This window comes from Bubalus bubalis, chromosome 6 (genome assembly GCF_019923935.1).
Source record: "Bubalus bubalis isolate 160015118507 breed Murrah chromosome 6, NDDB_SH_1, whole genome shotgun sequence".
Lineage (NCBI taxonomy): Eukaryota > Metazoa > Chordata > Mammalia > Artiodactyla > Bovidae > Bubalus > Bubalus bubalis.
Window position 1 is genome coordinate 34,774,614 of NC_059162.1, and position 25,975 is coordinate 34,800,588.

General features: G+C 36.1%; 1 protein-coding gene across 2 annotated transcripts in view; it reads right to left on the reverse strand.

Moving 5' to 3' along the window:
* The window catches only part of STXBP3 (syntaxin binding protein 3), a 50,897-nt gene that overhangs the window by 20,332 nt on the left and 4,590 nt on the right, over positions 1-25,975 (reverse strand). The window contains exons 2-9 of one of the 2 annotated variants that reach the window (XM_006052147.4): positions 13,915-13,964; positions 13,223-13,304; positions 12,352-12,428; positions 9,337-9,415; positions 7,995-8,095; positions 4,270-4,424; positions 2,361-2,451; positions 1,200-1,324 (exon numbers count right to left, since the gene is read on the reverse strand). In XM_006052147.4, the coding sequence (XP_006052209.1) occupies positions 1,200-1,324; positions 2,361-2,451; positions 4,270-4,424; positions 7,995-8,095; positions 9,337-9,415; positions 12,352-12,428; positions 13,223-13,304; positions 13,915-13,964 (760 nt within the window). The remainder of the gene's footprint in view (positions 1-1,199; positions 1,325-2,360; positions 2,452-4,269; positions 4,425-7,994; positions 8,096-9,336; positions 9,416-12,351; positions 12,429-13,222; positions 13,305-13,914; positions 13,965-25,975) is intronic. The other variant, XM_006052148.4, reaches the window with a different exon arrangement.

A 25,975-nucleotide genomic window follows, 5' to 3' on the forward strand; every position in this document is an offset into this window, starting at 1 on the left:
TTCCTTGCCAGCAAACCTAGGGAGATAAATATTTTAAGTACTAGGTTAGAAATGTCTGAAAGTTAATGTCAATAAACTGGAACCAAATCCTTTAGTGTCCATTACTTTAAGTCATTTCCAAATCTCTTGAGCAATGTAGGTTTAGAGACCTAAAGGATAAGAGAGATAAATAACATCCTTTCTGAAAATTCGGAATAAACTGCTTAAAACTACTTTTATACTAGAAAAATAGCTATGTTGCTCTGTCAGTTAATATTAATACATATAACAAAGAAAAACTCAGAATTTGACTAGAAGGCAAATAAAAATACAAGAGAAAATACAAAATTAGTTTAAACAATATTTGTTTTAAGAAAAAATATTAAATATAATTAGCACAAATTTTTGGATTTTTTAATCTACAAAAATTACTAAACATAAGATTTCAGAAAACTAATTTTCATTTTTATTACTTCCAAGCAGTAACTCTTAGCTGAAAAATGCCAATCTGGATTTTGAAATTATGATATCAAATAACATGTTTTATATATATGTGTGCATGTGGTACATACACTCAAATAACATGTTATATATATATATGTGTGTATGTATATACATAAATGATATACAAAGGTGACAATAAGATGGTTCCTTAATAGAAAAATAATTTCATTTTTCATTTAACTATTTGATATTACTTTTAAAGTTAATATGCTTATATCAGAGTTAAATCAATAATAGGTACCAAACTGGTAAAACTGCTTCTCTTCTCAATAACCATCCTATATAGTTTTCTAATATTCTAGTATTTTTAAATACATTATGGTGACAAGACACACATTTACATACTTTTGGATGTCCAATTCAGAATAATCACTGCCTAACCAATTTGAATATGTTTTCCACTTCAATAAATATAGTAGTGGGCCCGGCTTATTTACTGAAAAGTACAATTCCAGCTGTTTAAAACCTATTTTTGTTGCAGACATAGTTAAGGAAGCAAATATACCAAAAAAGCTTCAAAGCAGTTAAATTACCTATTAACTAACAAAGTCAGGATATTTTTAATAGATTATGATTAAAGGTGTAAGAGAAAGATACAGCCTTGAATAAAAAAGGTTATAGGGGCTTTAGATTTCTGTTGCCTGCATAAATCATTAAATGCTAACATCCTATCCTGTTTGTATATGCCCTATATATTCCCTTCAAGTTATACTTGCTTGTATGTATCATTCTCAATCGGCAGTAGATCGTATGCCATTGCCTGAAAGGTCAGTTCATGCACAACAGTGGACACAGGATCAAAGCCACGATCAATTATTATGAGCTGGGAATGAGTTTTACCCTGGAATAACAAGATAAAATTATCTTAAGAAACTTCCATTTCTTTCTGTGAACACATTTTTAATATCTTAGAAAACAAAATCAGACTTATTCCACATTCTTAAACATGAAGTTAAATTAAAATAGAAAAATATGAGAGGCACAAGAGGGGAAGAAAATAAGACTACAAAACCAAAGCTTTCATAATTAGATTAACAGGCCTACTTAATAATATGATACTGTGAAAATTCCTTTAAAAAAATAACATTTGGCTTTCCCTAAATCTATTTTCTTGGAATTTAGCTTCATAAACACTAAAACTCATCTAAGTTATGAAAGGAAGATATTACCTGAGCTCTTTATGTTACACATTGCACTAAACTAAGCTTCCTAGTCCTCTGATACCACCTCTGTCAAGTCTACTCAGACTCCTCACTCTCCAGCCCAAGCCCAAATGCTGGAATTCCCCAGGTTCCAATCTTAGTCTTTGATTATATTATCTTGATAAGATAGTGGTAGCTGTTATTTATTAAACTCCTATATGTGCCAAACACATGCTAATCTGCCTAATCCTCATACCAACCAACCAAAGGACATATCATATGATCCATATTATATGAAAATACAACTCACAGTAAATATGTCCAAGAACACAGAGTTGGTGATAAAAGGAAAAACTATGTTTATTAAATATTTACTCAGCTTCAAGGATTATTCTAAAAACTTTTTATGTATTAATGCATTTAATCCTCTATATTATAAAATAGGTATTCTCCTATTACCCCCATTTTATAGATAAAAAACTTAACATAACTTGCTAATTGATATATACATAAATTAAATGGCAGAGCCAGGATCTGGACAAAGAACTTAATTCAAAACTGTTATCTTCCCCACTAAGCCACATTATCTATTAAGATTTCTACTACCATTTAAATCAGTAATATCCAAATCAAAATTCTCAAATCAATACTGGAAAATAAATGAACAGTTTCCTTGGTTTATAAAGAAATAAGACAGATTTTAAGCATAACCACTATTTGTCTTTTATATGTTACCTTTATTAGGCTCTTTTCATCAATCTTGTAGTAGTTTTCAAGCTTTTTTTCAACAAGCTGAGCAAGCTTACTGGCATTATCTAGAGGTTTACTAGAAACGAAAAAGATATTCAAACTATCTTTCAAGACACACTTTATATTATCAAGTTGAATTCTAAAATCAAACCATAAATTGCAAAATTTATGGTTGCAAAAGCTGGACACGACTTAGTGACTAAACCACCACCAGTATCACAGGGGATTGGTTCCAGGACCTCATTCGGATATTAAAATCCACTGATGCTCAAGTCTCGTATAAAATGGTATAGAATTTGCATATAACCTATGCACATACCCCATATCCTTAAAAATCATCTCTAGATTACTTACAACACTAATATAATGTAATGCTATGTAAACAGTCATAAATACTATGTAAATGCTATGTAAATAGTTGTCTGCATGTAGCAAATTCAAGTTTTGCTTTTGGGGACTTCCTGGAATTTTTTTTTTTTTTTTACATTTTCAATCCACAAATGGTTGAATTTGAGGATGCCAAACTTATGGATACAGGATAGTGGACTATATTACATATTCATTTCCCCGAACAGAGCCAAACACCAAAAGCAGAAGCTTGAACAGAGACTGAACTCTAGCAAAAGATAAACCACTTGGTTCAGAATGTAATTAGCACAGCACCTGTAAGAAAAAGAATGGTTCTAACACTCGAGGTATGAGTAAAGAGCTTGTCTGGTCACATATGAATTAAGGAGATTTACAATATTTCTTCTAAGTAATTAAGAAAACTTTTTAAATGGTTAAGGATAATGAAACTTAAATATAACGCACTACATGAATCTGAAATTGAACAATTACGCCAACTACCTTGACAAATGTCAGTGTTTAAATTAAAGAACCTTTTAAAACAGAAACAAGTTATATTACTTATTATTAGTAGTAATAATAGTACAGTGTATTTACTTCTACCGTTTCATTAGCGCCATGTACTATATTGAGTGCTTTATAGATATTAACTCATTTAATTCTAAAAACAACTTTATGATGTGATTACTATTATTTTTCCCATTTCATATACAAAGAAATTGAAGGCAGAAGAATCACACAGCCAGTAAACAGCAGAGATTAAAATCCAAGCTGTTTGGCTATATAGAACAACATGAAAGTCTAAGAACATAATATTGAGCAAAGCCAGATATAAAAAAATATCATGACCCCATATATATATCAAGTTCAATATCAGGCAAAACTGAAATATGTGTTAGAAGTCAGAATAACAGTTACTTCTGAGGAGGAGACAGTGGGTGATGACTAGAAGGGATCATAAGGGAGGCCTCTGAGATGCTGTTAGTATTTTATCTCTTGACCTGGGTGAAGTCAGATGTCTATGTTCACTTTGGAATGATTTATCAAGCCACATAAATATAATTTATGCACTTTATAGTAAACTTTACTTTTAATAAGGAGCAAATAAATAAAGGTACATAGTACTAAAGTCTAACTTTAACTTAAAAAAAAACTCCCAAATCTATTTAAAATGGCCACTGGAATTAGATACCATATTTAGACAGTATAACCAGTATCCAGATACTATGACTATTTCAATTTGGTGGAAATTTAAAGAAACATTAAATGTAAGACAGTATTCCCCACAGGACAACCAAGACATTCTTCTAAGCATTCCTTAAACTCATGAAAAATATTCATGTAAATCATACCAAATTTAAGCTCTGAAATTCAGTAACAGAGGCTATCAGTTACTCTGAAATTTAAACCTTAAACTTTAAATCTATATATACAGCATGTCATAAAAAAAATCTGCAAACCAACACACAAAAGCACAGGGACATAACCTCTATACCAAAGAGCAAATAGACATCATAACATATAATGACACCACTGGGTGCCTTACCTTTTGTATCTTACTCCAGGATTTTCATCCAGGGTAGCACATACTGTAACTATCTGCTCAGCCATTGCTTCCATGATGGTATCTTTTCCATTTGCATTACTTGGGTCTGGACTGTAACAGTAATAGAATGCATCTGGTACATCAAGAGTATATACCTAAGTTAGGCCAAAAAAGTCACACTGTCAATTTAGAAATTTGATTAAAAATATGTATCAAGAAAAGCACAGTTATTCCTTGGGACTCTACAAAATACTTGTACTAACCATGCTGTTTCCTGAAACAACTGTGTCTTTACCTTAATTAAATCTCATTTTCTCTGTCATCTTGATTTATTCCTTTTCTCACTCTCCTTTCCTGCTTAATCTACCTCTCTCCTTCAGTTCCTATTTTATATATAGATTGTACTGTTGGATTTTCTCTACCTGTGCAGCAAATAAAGGGATCTGAGGTAGTCAAAGAAAAATAGAAACCTAATACCTGGCAAGAAGAAATAAAGCCAAAATTGGTCTATATATCTGACATACATTAAAATCTCAACCCATCAGAGAATAACCTAGAAATTTTCCAAAGTTAATATGTATCTTCAATTCCTTAGCTTATACTCTTGATATTAAGAGTATAGACAAATTTCTCTCCTTAAAGTAGAAAAATACTTCCCCAAAGAACACAGAATTGTGCCAGACATAGTACTGGTCTTTGTATACATACAGTGAAATCTCACAGACATTTTTCAACTAACAAAAGCATTTACCTACATGCAAAGAATTGGATTAGAGATTTACTACTGTGTTATTTGAGGAATACAAAAGAAAAGGCTCTCTAACCGGGGGTGAGTTTCACATTCAATTAATTTTAATTTTGTTTTTAAACAATGGTAGTAATCCCTCTTAGCCTAATGTATTGAGTATAAAAGTAGACATGTAATAAATAATATAGGTTAACTAATAAATTATGGATAAACTTCCCTGCATTTCCTTTCACACAAGTAATACATTTCTCTGAACATAACCTATCACTAACAGTAGGAGCCTGAACATGGACTGAGATTCAGCTAAAGCTAATGTGTTGTTTGTGTCTGTCCTGCTCAGTCTTAGCTGCCATAACTGCCAACAAGTACCCTACAGCTGGACTGTGGCCTTCTCACAGTATTCTATCCCACTGCCATAGAAAATATCTGTTCAAAAATATTTATTGCCCTTCCTAAAAAAAAAAAAAAAAAAATTTATTGCCCTTCCTGACAGGGCCCCTCCTTACAGGTGTATAGTTCCCACTCATGGATATCAGGCTATCTATGGTCATTGGAATGTGAACAGAAGTGACATGTGCCTACTTCCCTGCAGAAGCTTTAAAAGCCATTGTATGGCTCCACCATCTCTCTTTTCTTTCTGCTATGTCCCAGAGAAGAGTTAACTCCACTCCTTCAGCTTACATCCCAGAATGAAGAGGATATACAGCAAAGACCTAGTCAAATCACGGTGGACAATAACATGAATGAGAAATAAACTTTGTTGTTGTGAAACACTGAGATTTGGAGATTTGTTACCAGATCTTAAATTAATCTAAGTTATTATCTAATACTCCAATGAACCAAGTAGAACTCTGAAGCTGGTTTTCTTTCTACACTCACATCTTGCCTTTCCTTCCCTTTCCTCCCCCTACTTTTCATCACCTACATGATGTGTTCCTTTAGACTATTACCAAATGCTTTCTTCATCTCCATGACCCACAACCAGTTCCTTAAATACAGGAATTCACCGTTACCCCTACTCACAACTTCCATTTACTTTTCTTGCAAAATTATAGCTAGCTTAGATCTATTTCTATCTAGACACAATCTAGCACCTTCTCTACTAACTATACCAGATTTTTTGTACTCCCCAAGGTCCACTGTAAACAAACTTTCTTATATTGATGCTTTCCGTCTAACTGTCCTAATTTATATGTGATAGTATTAATTAAACCCTTTGAAAGGGAAAGAGTTTTCTTTAATCCCTTTGACTCATGGATTTAGGAGAAGTCAACCACTTTTCTCTCCATGCAACTTCTAAATATGTTTAATGTAGAACTTCTCTTCTTTGGAAGACTATCATATCTGACTTTACCAATTTCTCTTCAATGATCTCCCAACTTCTACTTTTCCTTAAAGACTTTGGTACTCTTCTGTATCTGCCCATTTTCTGCCATTATTCTTGATGGAACCTGGTGCCTCCTACAACTTGGTCCCAGCCTACCTACAGATTTATTTATCATACCATCACCCCTAATAATCCATAATCCTGCTGCTTTCTTGTACTTTTCTGCTTCTGTATCTCTGCACTGAGGCTAGTCTCACTTTGTAGAGTATTAAACTAAAGTTACATAATATATTCAGAGAAGGCCATGGCAACCCACTCCAGTACTGCTGCCTGGAAAATCCCATGGACGGAGGAGCCTGGTAGGCTGCGGTCCATGGGGTAGCTAGGAGTCAGACACGACTGAGCGACTTCACTTTCACTCATGCTTTGGAGAAGGAAATGGCAACCCACTCCAGTATTCTTTTTTTTTTTTTTTTTCCACTCCAGTATTCTTGCCTGGAGAATCCCAGGTATGGCGGAGCCTGGTGGGCTGCCGTCTCTGAGGTCACACAGAGTCGGACATGACTGAAGCAGCTTAGCAGTAGCACATAATACATTAAAGGAAAAAAATCCTAAAGTAACCTTTAGAAAACAGTTTAATGTTAAGCAGATATCTAAAGATTTTACTATTATGGCCTTCATCAAAAACAGCAATAGCTTAAAGAAAAATTCATTATCCAGGACCTTTTTATTTCTTAAAATATCAACCTTATGGTTCTAAGAAATAGTAAACTATTCCAATTCTACAAAATGCTAGAATCCAAACACAGAGAACAGAGCTAAACAATACACTATCTGTGTGATTAGGGCAAGTTACTTAACCACTTTGATTTCCCCATCTTTAAAATGGAGACAGAATTACCATCTATTCATAGGGCTACTGTGAAGATTACATGAATACATTTATGTAAAGCATTTAGGAAAGCATCTGACAGAGAAAGTACTGTGTGTTTGCAATTATTATTATTAATTGAAGGCTCATTAACTATTCCAAAGGCAAATCAAATCTATGAGAATCCTTCATTTTATAAATTAAAATAAACGATAGTTTATAAATGTTGTGTAAAAAGTTTACTAAAGAATTTTGTTTTAATATCACAAATGGTTACAGAATATAAACATTTTTCTTTGGAGTCATTTAACAAAGATTATGCTCAAAATCTTTTGATTTCATAATCTAATAGGGCTGTACATTTTGACACACACAGGACTTAGAGATGTGAAATTTAAGTCCACTTTTACTATTAATGCTATATTCCAATTTAGTACTCCTGTTCCTCCCTTCATCAGAGTAAATGCTTATTTGTGGATTGTTTAAAATTCATCAAATACACAACACATAAAATATCGTTAGGATAAGCCTTTTTAGCAAATAAGTTCATAAAACTGCATTTTAAAATCGTTATTACAAGGGTCAAGCGAGGAGAATGGGCAGCTTGTGCTTACAGTAAAACCTTTTAATTTTAATTTTAGTTTATAATAATCCAAAATAAAAGGAGTTTTACTGTAAGCACAAGCTGCCCATTCTCCTTGCTTGACCCTTGTAATAAGCCTTTCAATGCTCAAAAAAATTTTTTAATAAAACATTTAAAAAATAAAAGTAGAAAGTACCTGAGATTCAAGTGGAATGAAGGAAATATTTATTTCTTTACATCTTCTTACTGACTTGGAGCAAGAAGCCTTAATTTTGTTAAAGAGACTGTCAGGGCAGACTGAGGAGGAAAAAAAATCAAAGTATATAACTGCATTTAAATTTTCATTCTTTTGAATAAGTCATTCCAACATCCAAGAATATTTATTTTTATATATAATTACTGACTTTCACAAAGTAATTTACTATGAGGACAGAGATGATATGTAAATAACTGCTTTTCACTTTATACAGCAGATAAATTCTAGTAATGAGCACTGTAACAGAAATTCCATTTTCCCCATTCATATGCACCATAACCTAAGATGTGTTTCCTTACAGAGCTGTTAACACAGCAAGCTAAAATTGTAAGGAAGGAAAATCAAGTCCAAACTAAGGACTTAATAAACTTTTGAAGGACTTTCAGAGCTTCTTAGGAATTTACACTTTTCTATATCTGCCACTAAGTGTAGCCACACCATACAAATTTTTCATCTTTCCTTGCATTATAGGGCCTTCTTCAATGTGAGGAAATTCCAAGCCTCCAAACTAGCAAATTCTGCACCCTAGAGCCGTCTTCCCCTTGCCCCTGCCTTTTACCTAACTGCTTATATTTTTGCTAAATCTAGGCTGGAGTATTAACCATGGGCTTATACTAACTTTTAACACGATATTCTTTAATTTCAAGATTACTTAAATTAAAAGAGGCTTCACACATTAAAGTTTATCAACTCCATAAACATGATTTCTGTGTAACAAGGTTACTTAAATGGCAAATACTTATGATATGGCATTTTCTAAAATGCAAACTGCTGTTAAGTATGAGTTAAATAATAATTTACAGGAAAAATAAGCTAGAAAGCTGCTTTTTATTTGAATCTACAGCATAGAAAAAGAAATGTGATAGATTTTCTCCCTTACTGTTAGCAAACAGATGACAGTTTCTTCACTGCATCTCCCAAAGGGTCTTATAATATACTATATTATACAGTCAAATCCCCAGTTGTAACTTGGATTTAAAGAAGAATTCTCCCTGTTATTGGAACAGAATTTGAGGGATAGCTCTCTCTGTCAAACCCCTCTCCCCTGTACACAAGCAAAAATGACCATCTTCTGAAACTAGTTTGGAATGATTTAAATTTTCTATCACCTTATCATGAATTAGGATAGAAATAACCTTAGGATAGAATTTTTAGATTATTTCTAACCTAACTAGAATGAACAATAAATAGAAAGTCACTACTATTAAAATTAGCCTAAGAAATATTTCATAATTAGTAGGATTTGAAATAATGAAGCAATAACTTTTACAAAGCTACTTACAGTCAGTGAAGTAGATATACGCTGCTTTATATTTGTTCTCTGATTTAGCTCCAAAATCACGTAAAAAACAGTCTACAGACTGAAAAAAGGTTGGATGTTAATATACATTTTATCAAATACTAATTTAAATGTGCTACTTTTGAAATAACTAAGATTATTTTGATGATAAAGTAAAACCTTAACTGTCAAAACTGTAACTTACAAACTGATTTTTTAAGATGCTATGTTATCTAGCCACTTATAGTGAGAAGTGTAATAAGTAGTAAGGTAAGATATATGAACAGAGAGTGCTCTTTTGGTGATGAGAAGACCTAAGAATGGTCAAGTGACTAAGAAGCTGAAGCAACATAGAAGACAAGACTACTGGAAGAAAATGAATGTACTGTGAAGTATTACCTACACAGATAATGAAACCATCGAGACTATTACTGGAAAAGTGTTAAAAGAGACTGCCAATGAGCTAAGAGCTAAAATTGCCAAGAGGGATTAGAATGAAAGACTAAAAGGTTAGCAGACTATGAGGAGGAGGGAAAGCAGCTAATATACTCTAACAGTATCTGCCTCTCTGCTGGTAGTTTTCAAGATACAACAGTCTGAAAGCAAAAACAAACAATTTAATCTTCTCATCCATCTGTTTCTTTCTGTCTCCCTGCAACTCCTACAACCAGTATATTTCTGTTAGAGCTCATTAATGTATCCTGCAAATCTCTTATCTTCCCCACCATGATTTCCATGATTTTTTTTTTCTGCTTTGAGATACTTCGTTGTTGTTTTTTTTTTTTTTAATATTTATTTATTATTTTGGTTACTCTGGATCTTAGTTGAAGCAAGTGAACTCTTAGTTGAGGCACGTGGGATCTAGTTCCCTGTCCAGGGATTGAACCTGGGCTTCCCACATTGGAAGCACAGAGTCTTAGCCACTTGATCACAAGGGAAGTCTCGAGATACTTCGTTTTTATCTTAAAGACTATCAATTAAAATTTCCATAGTGATTATCCTCCTCTACAGTCAACTACTTAACTAAGAAAATATACTTCAGAGCTTCAGAAAGTTTTTACATGTTACACCAGACTCTTCTTAAGTGTACTATTTTCTGTTCAGATTATCACCCTTCCTTCCAAGCTATTGTATTTTGCTATATGTATCCTTTTCTCATTCTTACTAAACCTTCTCTCTCAGTTCACTTGACCCACTTAGATGTGTGGTTGCTTCTATGTCAGCTAACACTTAGGTTTAGTTGTTGGGAGTATCCTAAAGAGAGGCAGTACCATAAGAAGAAGGTAAACAGGTTTCTCCTCCTGAGGGCTATAAGTATAAAAGAAAACAAACCACCATCTGACCTTTCCCTAGCTTCTCTGGTGGCTCAGAGGTTAAAGCATCTGTCTGCAATGCGGGAGACCTGGGTTCTATCCCTGGGTCAGGAAGATCCCCTGGAGAAGGAAATGGCAATCCACTCCAGTATTCTTGCCTGGAGAATCCCATGGGTGGAGGAGCCTGGTGGGCTACAGTTCACAGGGTCGCCAAGAGTTGGACACGACTGAGCGATTTTACATTCACAGATCTCTTATAACCAAACTCTTCCTAAAATCTGTCATTTCATGACCCTTGCCTGAGAACTCTCTGTAGCTAGTCTCCAGATGCTTGCCCAGCCCCTGAGGAAGGAAATCTCACACCAAGTTTCTCTACAAGTGCCCAAAGAGTCCAAGGCTTCACATGTACCCATAGGTCTATAGGACCCAAAAGATAATTGATTCAGGACAGGAAGAGAAACTGCAGTTGGTTATGGGAGATAAAGGAGTCACACTTAGATATCAGTTTCTCTGAATTCTTTGATCCTTTCCTGAATATTTAATTTTGTATCCTGCTTTCTGTCACTTACATTAAAAATGAACATTTACACAGATCATTAAAATTTTCTAGAAATCTTATTTTCAATGGTCACATGGTCTTTCCTACCATTATGTGTTAATACTAAGAATTTCTCTGGATTTTAGGAATTTAGTTTGACCATTTACGGATTTTTTTTTTTAACAATAAATTTTATGATTCAGAACGTTTTAAGGTTCTTGATATGGCAAATTATTTTCCAAAATGGTTGTATTAATCTATACTCCCACTAGTAGTATATAGTAGTTTCTGCTCCATTATCCATTGACAATGCATATTGAGAGCTAGATAAAATACATAGATAAGACAGATAAATAAATGTCTAAATATACACACACACTTTTTTTTAATCCCTCTGCCAATTTAGTAAGTGAAAATGGTGCTTTTAACTTTCATTTTTTTCTGAGCATAAATTTTCTTATAAAATTATATTACAGACAAGATACAAAATGTCATTAAAATCTACCAGCAGCCAACATGTAGAGATTACATAGTAAATATTTGGTTTTTTTCCTACTGTCTGCTAGAGTTAGAAGAAATGAAACTGGAAGTGTAAAATTAACATTTTTATTCTAAGACTAAGCCAAAGGATGTGTTGGAAAATGCACTCTCAGATACTATACAGAATAAATGAATCTGATACTTTATATGACTCTAAAAGCTTGTTAAGTATGAATTAAATCATGGTTAGATTATAAATTTTAAAAATTCCTTTCCCATAAAAAATATATACACATACATATATATGCATATATGTGTGTATACACATATATATTAATCCAAGACTATTTCTTTTACATACACTTCCATTCTCCTAAAATCATGGTTGACTAGAAACTACGTGGGTAACAAATTATTCAAAGAAACTTATTTTTTTGAAACTCTATTGTTTTATACAAATAAATTCTGCTTTAATATAGGGGGAAAAAGGAATTCTTTCACATATATTCCCATTGAGAAGAATGCAAATAAAACAATCTTCTAACTCAGAAAGATTTTCTTACACAAACTGGTTTATAACACTACCTGTCTAATAAAGGACATTTTATTACTTTAAATTTTCTAAGAGAAAATCACATCTATGGTGAAAGTTTTGAAGAACATACTGTTTAGATTCTAAACACTCACCTTTGATGTTGGAGAGATAAAATAAAGAGCTTTCATTTGTCTGACAGGTTCTCGATTTTTATAAATATTCTCCACAACTAACAAAAAAAAGTCCAAAATATAAACAAAATAATTATATTTGACTTGGAGTCTCAGTTTTCACATTACAAATTATAGCATTTAATATCTGTCTTTAAAAGTCTATTATGAAGAGCAAATTTAAATAAATGAGTTAAACAATGATGAGTTATGGATGATAATATGATTGTAAATATTACAAGATATTGATACTTTCCCCAAAATGTAAGAAAAATTAAAATCTCATTAACACAATCCTGCCTGGTGGAAGACAGCAACTGTGGCAAGTGTTATTTTTCATAACCCTACACTAAAGCTGATTTAAATTTGCAACTGCCTCATATCCAGGTAATAAAGAGAAGGTTAAAAAGTTAGTATTACACACTTGGAAATATGCACAAAAATTGATTTTATGATATAAATCTTTCTATCCATTTAAAAACAAAACATGAAAACCACAAACATCAGCCAAAATACTGAAGTAAACTTACTGCATCAACACACAAAACTATAGCAAATATATAAAACAATAAAAAATTTGAAGAACAAACTCAACAAGGCAACTGACTTAGTCTTGGCTAGGGGTGCTTAATTATATGTCTCAGCTGAGGGGAAAAATCCTGACTTACAGAGGTTATTCTGAAGATTCACGAAGAAAAGAGTGTCCAGAATAATTATTATAGCTAGAGTTACTAAGAAAATAAGACATAACCCCTGAGAAACACAATTACTAACTAAAATTTATTAATACTTTAAACTCTCCCTATCATAATAAAAAAAAAAGTTTTTCGTGGTGAGTATTTGAAACACTTACCAGTTATACCCTCTGCTAGAAGATCTGTCATTTTGCAACATGATGCCAAAAGCTTAGTGGTAAATTCATCTAGAAGCAATATCTTAAAATGAATATAAATTAAGCAATAGTATAAGCATTTGACTGCCAAGAATTCACAAAAGACATAATTTAATGCATTAAACATACTCAAATTCCATAATCTTTTTATAACATAAAATTAAAATATCAGGAGAGCAAGCAAAATTATCTCAACTCATTTAACTTTCATGACTTAGAAATTTATTTCCTCAATATATGGTCATATAATATACATAAGTAAGCAATATTTTCACTTTGAAGCAGAATTTGTTCACTTCAAATGTATCTTACGTTGAACATCAAATTTTCTTAAAATCATAAAATGCTGCTTGTGGTGGAATAATTGTTCTAGGCACTGTTCTAAGCACTTTACATGAATTAATTCATTTAATATGTACAACTACTCTATGTTACTACCATCCCTATTTTACAGATAAAGAAACAGGCATAGAGACATCAAGTAATTTGCTCAAGAAGCCACAGCTAATAGGAGGTAAAGTTGGGATTTGAAGGCAAACACTATGGTTCTAACTCTGTACTTTTATACAAGTGTAATAAGTAAAAAATATGTACAAGCCCTCAATAAAGGTTTCTAGTGTTATGCAAATTCTATGTGACTATGTAAATCCTACCTTCCATTCGCCTTCTTTCTTGCAGTCATCAAACACTGTTGCTTTTATCTCTGCAAAGAAAAAGAGAACTATTTAGGAATCTTAATAAATTGTTAGAATAACTACTCAAAATGTTCAAGATGGCTGGGAAATATCACTTGGAATTGCTCAGCTTCATAATTGCTCAGCTTTACATATACACGAGTAAAAACCCAGTTCTCTTGAATACTTAACCTATATGGTACATTTAAACTGTATTATATTTTAACTTTTTGAGACTAAAAATATTATTAAAAAGGCTAATATAATTATTGTCCTTTACAGCATTGGACTTTAGTTTCACCACCAGACACATCCACAATTGAGTGTTGTTTCCACTTTGGCCTAGCCACGTCATTCTTTCTGATGCATGCAGGCTCAATCACTCAGTTGTGTCTGATTCTTTGAGACCCCATGGACTATAGCCCACAAGGCTCTTCTGTCCATGGGATTTTCCTGGCAAGAATACTAGAGTGTGTTGCCATTTCTTCCTCCAGCAGACCATGTTTTGTCAGAACTCTCACCATGACCTGCCCATCTTGGGTGGCTTTGCACAGCATGGCTCATGCTGCTGCTAAGTCGCTTCAGTCGTGTCCCACTCTGCGTGACCCCATAGACGGCAGCCTACCAGGCTCCCCCATCCCTGGGATTCTCCAGGCAAGAACACTGGAGTGGGTTGCCATTTCCTACTCCAATGCATGCAAGTGAAAAGTGAAAGTGAAGTCGCTCAGTCGTGTCCGACTCTTAGCGACTCCATGGACTGCAGCCCACCAGGCTCCTCCATCCATGGATTTTCCAGGCAAGAGTACTGGAGTGGGGTGCCATTGCCTTCTCCGCAGCATGGCTCATAGCTTCATTGAATTATGCAAGCCCCTTCACCAAGACAAGGCTGTGATCCATGAAGGCAATACGTGAACTGAGAACTTCCAGATATTCAAGCTGGGTTTCAAAGAGGCAGAGGAACAAGAGATCAAATTGTCTATGTTTAGTGAATCATGGAGAAAGCAAGGGAGTTCCAGGAAAACATTTAATTCTGCTTCATCCACTATGCTAAAATCTTTGACTATGTGGATCACAACAAATGGAAAAATTCTTAAAGAGATGGGAATACCAGACCACCTGACCTGCCTCCTGTGTATGTGAGTCAAGAAGCAACAGTTACAATCGGACATGGAACAACTGGTTGAAAACTGGGAAAGGAGCATGACAAGACTGTATACTATGATCCTGCTTATTTAACTTAAATGCAGAGTATATCATGTGAAATGCCAGGCTGGGTAAATCACAAGATGGAACTAAGATTGTTGGGAGAAGTATTAACAACCTCAGATATACAGATGATACCACTCTAATGTCAGAGAGTGAAGAGGAACTAAAGAGCGTCTTGATGAGGGTCAAAGAGGAGAATGAAATAGCTGACTTAAAACTCAACATTCAAAAAACTAAGATCAGGGCATCTAGTCCCATCACTCAATGGCAAATAGAAAGGGAAAAAGTGGAAGCAAGGACATATTTTATTTGGGCTCCAAAATCACTGTGGACAGTGACCACATCCATGAAATGAAAAGACACTCTTTGGAAGGAAAACTATGATAAACTGAGACAGCGTATTACAAAGCAAAGATATCATTTTGCCAACAAAGGTCCATATAGTCAAAGCTATGGCTTTTCCAGTATTGGATGTGAGAGCTGGACCATAAAGAAGGCTGAGTGCCAAAGAATTGATGCTTTCGAATTGTGGTGCTAAAGAAGAATCTTTAGAGTCCCTTGGACTGCAAGGACATCAAACCAATCAGTCTTAAAGGAAATCAACTATGAATATTCATTTTAAGTACTGTTGTTGAAGCTCCAATATTTTGGCCACCTGATGTGGAAAGCAAACTCACTGGAAAAGACCCTGATGCAGAGAAAGACTGAAGGCAAAATGAGAAGAGGGCAGCAGAGGAAGTGATGGTTAGATAGTATCACTGATACAATGGACAAGAATTTGAGCAAACTCTGGGAGTTAGCAGAGGACAAATGAGCCTGGAGTGCTGCAGTCCATGAGGCTGCAGAGTCAGACACAACTTAGCAAGTAAACAACAATAATATTTAATTATATAAACACATCCGGAAAAAATTTCTGAAAGTATTTGACTTGGTTTCCCCAACTCTACTTAAATCCTAAGTAAACAAGATGAAAACAAAAAACCTGCAGGAAAATCCCTAACCAGCTCATTACTAAATTACATCTGACAAATGAAACCAGGTAAGTAAGTTTCTTCCTGATTTACTTCATTACAATTTTCAAAAATGTGTTACAGCATTCAGTTCAGTCGCTCAGTTGTGTTGGACTCTGCGACCTCATGGACTATAGCATGCCAGGCTTCCCTGTCCATCACCAACTCCTGGAGCTTGCTCAAATTCACGTCCATTGAGTCGGTGATGGCATCCAACCATCTCATCCTCTGTCGTTCCTTCTCCTCCTGCCTTCAGTCTTTCCCAGCATCAGGGTCTTTTCCAATGAATCAGTTCTTCACATCAGGAGGCCAAAGTATTGGAGTTTCAGCTTTGGCATCAGTCATTCCAATAAATATTCAGGACTGATTTCCTTTAGGATGGACTGGTTTGACCTCCTTGCAGTCCAAGGGACTCTCAAGAGTTTTCTCAGCTTTCTTTATAGTCCAATTCTCACATCCATACATGACTACTGGAAAAACCAGAGCTTTGACTAGATGGACCTTTGTCAGTAAAGTAATGTCTCTGCTTTTTAATATACTGTCTAGGTTGGTCATAGCTTTACTTTCAAGGAGCAAGTGTCCTTTAATTTCATGGCTGCAGTCACTGTCTGCAGTGATTTTGGAGCCCAAGAAAATAGTCTGTCACTGTTTCCATTGTTTCCCCATCTATTTGCCATGAAGTGATGGGACCAGATGCCATGATCTTCATTTTCTGAATGTTGAGTTTTAAGCCAGCTTTTTCACTCTCCTCTTTCACCTTTATCAAGAGGCTCTTTAGTTCTTCTTCACTTTCTGCCATAAGGGTGGTGTCATCTGCGTATCTGAGTTTATTGCTATTTCTCCTGGCCAGAATACTGGAGTGGGTAGCCTTTCTCTTCTCCAAAGGATCTTCCCAACCCAGCAACCAAACTGCCTCCATTGCAGGCAGATTCTTTACCAGCTGAGCCACCAGGAAAGCCCAAGAATACAGGAGTGGGTAGCCTATCCCTTCTCCAGCAGATCTTCCCAACCCAGGAATCAAACCGCCTCCATTGCAGGCAGATTCTTTACCAACTGAGCTATCAGGGAAGCCCAAGAAAGATAGTACTGTCTTGCGATCCCATGAACTGTATAGCCTACCAGGCTCTTATATGCATGGGATTCTCCAGGCAAGAATACTGGAATGGGTTGCCATTTCCTTCTCCAGGGGAACTTCCCAACCCAGGATTGAACCCAGGTCTCCTGCATTGCAGGCAGATGCTTTACTGACTGAGCTATGCAGAAAGTCCAATGTTACAGCATTAGCATACAAATATTCAGATCTATAATGAATAAATATTAGCAATGTGTTCCTTGCAATTATTTTCAAAATTAATCTAAAAATATTTATTTTAAATTATTAAACAGTACACAAAGGCAATCCACATAAATACATGTTATTCTACTTGGTAAGACAAAAATTTCTCACGTTTAATGTTTTATTAATTTGCAATTAACTTTGAAAACTGTAGTAAAATTAAATATAAATTATGCAACTTGTGTTTTTCCTTAATTCTTGATAATGAGATATTTATACAATGCATTTCTATTTAATTTATATTTGTTTCACTTCATACTTTTGGAAATTTACCATAAAGTTTTTGGCATCCTGTTAAAAATGACATGTCCAAGTAGAGGGTATATTTGATAAGGGTTACTGATATGCAGATGACACCACCCTTATGGCAGAAAGTGAAGAGGAACTAAAAACCCTCTTGATGAAAGTGAAAGTGGAGAGTGAAAAAGTTGGCTTAAAGCTCAACATTCAGAAAACGAAGATCATGGCATCGGGTCCCATCACTTCATAGGAAATAGATGGGGAAACAGTGGAAACAGTGTCAGACTTTATTTTGGGGGGCTCCAAAATCACTGCAGATGGTGACTGCAGCCATGAAATTAAAAGACGCTTGCTCCTTGGAAGGAAAGTTATGACCAACCTAGATAGCATATTCAAAAGCAGAGACATTACTTTGGCAACAAAGGTCCGTCTAGTCAAGGCTATGGTTTTTCCTGTGGTCATGTATGGATGCGAGAGTTGGACTGTGAAGAGGGCTGAATGCCAAAGAATTGATGCTTTTGAAAAACTGTGGTGTTGGAGAAGACTCTTGAGAGTCCCTTGAACTGCAAGGAGATCCAACCAGTCCATTCTAAAGGAGATCAGCCCTGGGATTTCTTTGAAAGGAATGATGCTGAAGCTGAAACTCCAGTACTTTGGCCACCTCATGCAAAGAGTTGACTCATTGGAAAAGACTCTGATGCTGGGAGGGATTGGGGGCAGGAGGAGAAGGGGACGACAGAGGATGAGATGGCTGGATGGCATCACTGACTCAATGGACGTGAGTCTGAGTGAAGTCCAGGAGTTGGTGATGGACAGGGAGGCCTGGCGTGCTGCGATTCATGGGGTCGCAAAGAGTCGGACACGACTGAGTGACTGAACTGAACTGAACTGATATTCATTATAAGAATTATGACCTTAAAGGTTTTACTGTGTTTGGGAAGGTTTGAAAGTGTTAAGACGTATTAGTTAAAGGGCTTTTATATGTTTGCTGGGGAGACTATGAAGTTATATGAGATTTACAGCAAAAGCCTGAAGTAGTTAACCATAATTCAAGCCTAAAGCAGTATTTTCTAGTATTCTACAGGCAAAGAGGAAGGCTTTTCTTCAGTAGCACTGAGACACTAAAACATTATGGTACTTCCCTATCCAAGCTTGCTTTATTCTTGGATACCTAAAACAAATAGAAAATCATAGACATTTTGCTTATTTTTGCCAAATTTGTGTCTTTCTCTTAAGAAATGAATGCTCATGGGATTTATGATGGAGCAGACTGAACAGCTCCCCAGTAGAAATCATTCTAGTCTTTTAACACCTTGGAAATAGCATTGTTTTATATGGCAGAAACTAATCACATGTGGCTTACTGAGCACTGGAAACGTGGCTCGCCTGAACTGGGATGTCCTGCAAGTATAAAATACATACCAGATTTCAAAGACTTAGTATAAAAAAAGAAATCTAAAATATCGTTATTTTATTTGATTAGACATTTAAATGTTAACATTTTGGATATATCGAGTTAAACAATATATTTTAAAAATTAATTTCACCTGTTTAACTTTTTTTTTTTAATTTGGCTATTAGAAAATTTTAACACATGTGGCTTGCCTTTTATTTCTAACTAGACAGTACCACCTTAGAATCTGAGGATACCAAGCCAGTAAGTGCTAGCATCTCAAAAATAAATGATAAAGAGATAACTAGTATGTGGACACGGAGAAGGCAGTGGCACCCCACTCCAGTACTCTTGCCTGGAGAATCCCATGGATGGAGGAGCCTGGTAGACTGCAGTCCATGAGGTTGCCAAGAGTTGGACACGACTGAAGTGACTTAGCAGCAGCAGCAGCAGTATGTGGACAGAGGTTAGGGGCATCCATGAAAAGTGATTTGGTTTCAGGTAAAATGTGTTTGGAGTAGTCCAAGGAAATCACATCAACTAATATTACAGAACTAAAAAGATATTTCCTCTAATTATTCATGGAAATTATTTAACCTTATAATCCATTTCTCTAGTACCCTAAATACGGATACATCCTAAGATTCAATTCTCTTACTTTTGCTCATGGTCTCTACACTCTTCCTCGCAGACCATGTTCATCATCAAAGTTTCATCTATCAGATCAGTTCTTCAATTCCCCCCACCCCCCAACTTTACTGAGATAAATAACATTGTGTAACTTTTAAGGTTAACAAGGTATTGATCTGATACACATATATTGCACTATAATTACAACTGCAGTGTTAGTTAACACCTCCACCACTCCACATACCATTTCTTTTTTGGGGTGAGACCATGTAAGATCTATTCTCTCTGCAACTTTCAATTATATAGTATGGTATTTTTATCTATAATCACAATGCTGTGCATGAGATCCTCAGAACTTAGTCATCTTCGAACCGGAAGCTTGTACTCTTTGACCAACTTCTCCCTATTTCCCGCTAATTCACAGCAATCCTTCATTTTTCCACAAATCCTCATCTCTCCTTGTACTTCTCTCAATTACACAATACAGGTTTAAGCAGCTACATGCCTCAAATTGAGATTAAATGCCCTAAAAACTGCTCTAGATATCTCCACTTCTATGAGTTTTATTGTCATCTTAATCATTGCCTTCAGCTATTTTCTCTTTTCTCCATTTCTAATCACTGCTGCTGCTGCTATTAAGTCACTTCAGTCGTGTCCGACTCTGTGTGACCCCATAGATGGCAGCCTACCAGGCTCCCCCGTCCCTGGGATTCTCCAGGCAAGAACACTGGAGTGGGTTGCCATTTCCTTCTCCAATGCATGAAAGTGAAAAGTGAAAGTGAAGTTGCTCAGTCATGTCCAACTCTAGCGACCCATGGACTGCAGCCCACCAGGCTCCTCCGTCCATGGGATTTTCTAGCCAAGAGTGCTGGAGTGGGGTGCCATTGCCTTCTTCTAATCACTAGGCAGTATCAATTGTTCTTCTTGGTGATTGCCACCATCTCAGACAGTAAAGCGTCTGCCTGCAATGCGGAAGACCTGGGTTCGATCCCTGAGTTGGGAAGATCCCCTGGAGAAGGAAATGGCAACCCACTCCAGTACTCTTGCCTGGAAAATCCCATGGACTGAGGAGCCTGGCGGGCTACAGTCCATGGGGTCACAAAGAGTCGGACACGACTGAGTGACTTCACTTTCACCATCACTACCAATGCCCTGATTCTTACTCTCTCTCACAGAATTACTACAATAATCTCCTATCTGGATTTCCTGCTCCCTACCTCTAATCCCTTTACATTCCCCAGTACGTTTTCCACACTGCAGTCAAGAGTCCTCTTCCTGAAGCACAGCCCTGTCACTTCAATACCCACTTCAAAATTCTCTCAAATTCTGTTACCTCAGAATAAAATCTAGATTCTATTATTCAAAATCCTCCATCAACTGGCCTTCACCCAATCTCTAAATTAATCTTCCACCAGTCCAAATGCTACCCAATTAATGACCTATTAATACCAATTACCCTAACTTTTCTCCTTCTGTTTCTTCTACATATGAAGTGAAATATATTTTAAATTTTAACACCAAAGAGGATGTGAAAATACTGATGGAAAAAATGAAAGGAGAACTAACGAAGTAGTGTATGGCATCAGCAATGCCAAATGTATAATCAGAAGGGTTCTGGGGTTAACACTTCATAGAGGTGGTACTTACATGAATAAAAATTTATCCAGCTATACGTTTAGCAACAGTACACTTTACACTAGCATTATACTTAGTGAAAACTTTAGGAACAAAAAATGACTTCCTTTCAACATTGTTCTAGTCCGTCCCCAAAATGCTGACAGCTGCTGTTGGAGGAGGAAAACAAACTTTTCATCTTTAATGGCTTCCCACTGCTAGAGCATTTAAAAAAAATTTAGCTCCAACCTACCTTTTATAGCCTTCATCCCCCTATTCCTTGCAATAAATATTCTGTACTCAAAGGAATTATTCCCTCTTCCATAAATAATCACATACTTTGATGCCTCTGGGTCCTACTTCAGATATCCCTGTCTGGCAAAAACCTACTACCTTTCAACGTTACCTTCTATTTAGAGTTTTCCCTAATGCAGTTCCAGAGAGGAAAAAATTTCTTTTCCTTCTCTTTTTCTGTGAAACTTCTTCATGCTGCTAATATAGTACTTAGTACCCGTATAACTGTCTCCTCCCACTGAACTGTAAATTCCAGGAGGTCAAGGAATATGAATACAGAAGGGGGAAATGTGGAAACAGTGACAGGTTTTATTTTCTTGGGCTTCAAAATTACTGTGGACAGTGACTGCAGCCATGAAATTAAAAGACGCTTGCGCCTTGGAAGGAAAGCGATGACAAAACTAGACAGTATATTAAAAAGCAGAGACGTCATTTTGCCAAGAAAGGTCCATGGAGTCAAAACTAGGGCTTTTCCATTAGTCATGTAGGAATGTGAGAGTTGGACTACAAAGAAGGCTGAGCACTGAAGAACTGAAGCTTTTGAACTGTGGTGCTGGAGAAGACGCTTGAGAGTCCCCTGGACTGCAAGGAGATCAAACAAATCAATCCTAAAGGAAATCAACTCCGAATACTCATAGGAAGGACTGATGCTGAAGCTAAAGCTCCAATACTTTGGCCACCTGATGCAAAGAGCTGAGTCACTAGAAAAGACCCTGATGCTGGGAAAGACTGAATGCAAAAGGAGAAGGGGGTGGCACAGGGTGAGATGGTTGGATAGCATCAATGGACATGAATGGACTCAATGGACATGAATTTGAGCAAATGCCAGGAGATAGTGAAGGAACGACAGGGAAGCCTGTGCTGCAGTCCATGGAGTCTCAAAGAGTCAGACACGACTTACTGACTGAACAACAAAAGGAATATACACCTAGAACAGTGGATGGCACAGGTAACTCAACAAAAATTGGTTTAAATGAATACATGATTCTGCAAATATGCAAAAAGGAAAAAATTGTGTTACAAGATAAAGAAGTAACCAGAATGAAAAAAGCCATAAAGATAACAGATTAAAACAGAAAAACAAAAAAATATTTTCTATATGCCCGTGTGTGTGTGTGTGTGTGTGTGTGTACGTGTGTGCATGCATGCTCAATTGTGTCCGACTCTTTGTGACACCATAGACTGTAGCCCACCAGACTCCTCTGTCCATGGGATTTCCCAGGCAAGAATACTGGGTGATTGCCATTTCTTTCTCCAGGGGATTCTTCCTGATCCAGGGACTGAACCCAAGTCTCTTGTGTCTCCTGCACTGGCAGGCAAATTGTTTACCACGAGCGCCACCTGGGAAGCCCTATATTTGGGAAAAATAAGTTCTCAAGGAATTTATAAAACAAACCTGACTGGTTGTCTCTGGGAAAGGAGTCTGGGCTCTGGGTAGGGATGAAGATTAATGTTATATTACAATCTTTTCTATTATCAAAATTTTTTGCCACATCAAGGTATTTAAGAATGATTAAAAATACTAATTACAAAGATTATGAAGGATGAAGAAAAAGTTATGTCAATGTTAAGCATTTTAAAAAAGGAAGCAACAAAATGACCAGTAATAAATAATATATCTGAAGGTATATAAGGACTAGAAGAAAAACATGAAAAGCAAAAAGCTTGTAATTTAAGGTGTCAATTTTAATTTGTAAACAAATTACTTTGATCTGTAATTTTTCAAATTTCACATTCTCTAACATTTCCTCTAAAATATACAAGGTAAATTATAGACATTAGACTATTGTTTATAATAGGCTGTAGTGAATAAGGAAAAATAAAATATTGTAAGTGACTTCAACTTGCTTTACTTAATTACTATATTTAGTTACTATCGTTCTGCTGTGTTTTTCAAATAAACTACATCAAATTTTTATTTAAAATCTTTTATCAGTGACAGCTTTGCTACGACTCCCCTACAGCAAAAAATAGCAAATGAGCAATACCAAGCACTATAAATTTTTACTGATATTATGTACAGGAATTAATTTTGTAAATAAATGCAGCCCTTTGCACTCGAAACATTAAATTTTTAAAAGGGGTTTTAATGTAGTGCCTAAAGGCTGATTCCTTCTCATGTTTTAGGTCTCAGCTCAAATGTTACCTACTCAGAGAAATAGGGCAAAGGCTAAGAGACTTTTGCCAAGAGAATGTACTGGTCATAACAAACACCCTCTTCCAACAACAGAAAGAGACAACTCTACACACAGATATCACCAGATAGTCAATACCTAAATCAGACTGACTATATTCTTTGCAGCTAAAGATGGAGAAGCTCTATACAGTCAGCAAAATCAAGACTGGGAGCTGACTGTGGCTCAGATCATGAACTCCTGACTGCAAAATTCAGACTTAAATTGAAGATAGGGAAAACCACTAGACCATCAAAAATGAAAGTGAAAGTGAAAGTCACTGAGTTGTGTCTGACTCTTTGCCACCCCATGGACTCCTCCATGGAATTCTCCAGGCCAGAATACTGGAGTGGGTAGCCTTTCCCTTCTCCAGAGGATATTCCCAACCCAAGGATCGAACCCAGGACTCCTGCATTGCAGGCAGATTCTTTACCAGCTGAGCCACAAGGGAAGCCCTCTAGACCATTCAGGTATGACCAAAATCAAATCCCTTACAATTATACGGCAGAAGTGACAAATAGATTCAAGGGATTAGATCTGATAGATAGAGCACTTGAAGAACTATGGACGGAGGTTCGCGACACTGTACAGGAGGTGGTGATCAAAACCATACCCAAGAAAAGAAATGCAAAAAGGCAAAACAGTTGTCTGAGGAGGCTTTGCAAAAAGCTGAGAAAAGAGAAGTGAAAGGCAAAGGAGAAAAGGAAAGATATATTCATCTGAATGCAGAGTTCCGAAGAATAGCAAGGAGAAATTAGAAAGTCTTCCTAAGTGACCAATGCAAAGAAATAAAGGAAAACAACAGAATGGGAAAGACTAGAGATCTCTTCAAGAAAATTAAAGATACTAAGGGAACATTTCATGCAAAGATGGGCACAATAAAGGACAGAAATGGTAGAGACCTAACAGAAGCAGAAGATATTAAGAAGAGAAGGCACGAATACACAGAAAAACTATACAAAAAAGAGCTTCATGACCCAGATAATCATGATGGTGTGATCACTCACCTAGAGCCAGACATCCTGGAATGTGAAGTCAAGCGGGCCTTAGGAAGCATCACTATGAACAAAGCTAGTGGAGGTAATGGAATTCCAGTTGACCTATTTAAAATCCTAAAAGATGATGCTGTGAAAGTGCTGCACTCAATATGCCAGCAAATTTGGAAAACTCAGCAGTGGCTACAGGATTGGAAAAGGTCAGATTTCATTCCAATCCCAAAGAAAGGAAATGCCAAGGAATGTTCAAACTACCACACAACTATATTTACCTCACATGCTAGGAAAGTAACGCTCAAAATTCTCCAAACTAGGCTTCAACTGTACGTAAACTGAGAACTTCCAGATGTTCAAGCTGGATTTAGAAAAGGCAGAGGAACCAGATATCAAATTATCAACATCCACCAGATCATAAGAAAAAGCAAGAGAGTTCCAGAAAAACATCTACTTCTGCTTCATTGACTACACTAAAGCCTTTGACTGTGTGGATCACAACAAATCGTGGAAAATTCTTAAACAGATGGGAATACCAGACCACCTGACCTGCCTCCTTAGAAATCTGTATGCAAATAAAGGGGCAACAGTTAGCAGCAGACATGGAACAATGGACTAGTTCCAAATTGAGAAAGGAATACGTAAAGGCTCTATATTGTCACCCTGCTTACTTAACTTCTATGCAGAGTACATCACATGAAATGCCAGTCTGGATGAAGCACAAGCTGGAATCAAGATTATAGGGAGAAATATCAATAACCTCAGAGATACAGATGACACCACCCTTATGGCCAAAAGCAAAGAGGAACTAAAGAGCCTCTTGATAAAGGTGAAAGAAGAGAGTGAAAAAGCTGGCTTAAAACTCAACATTCAAAAAACTAAGATCATGGCATCTGCTCCCATCACTTCATGGCAAATACATGGGAAAACAATGGAAACAGTGACTGACATTATTCTTTTGGGCTCTAAAATCACTGCAGATGGTGACTGCAGCCATGAAATTAAGACACTTGCTCCTTGGAAGAAAAGCTATGGCCAACCTAGACCACATATTAAAAAGCCAGAGACATTACTTTGCTGACAAAGGTCCATCCAGTCAAAGCTACGGTTTTTCCAGTAGTCATGTATGGATGTGAGAGTTGGACTACAAAGAA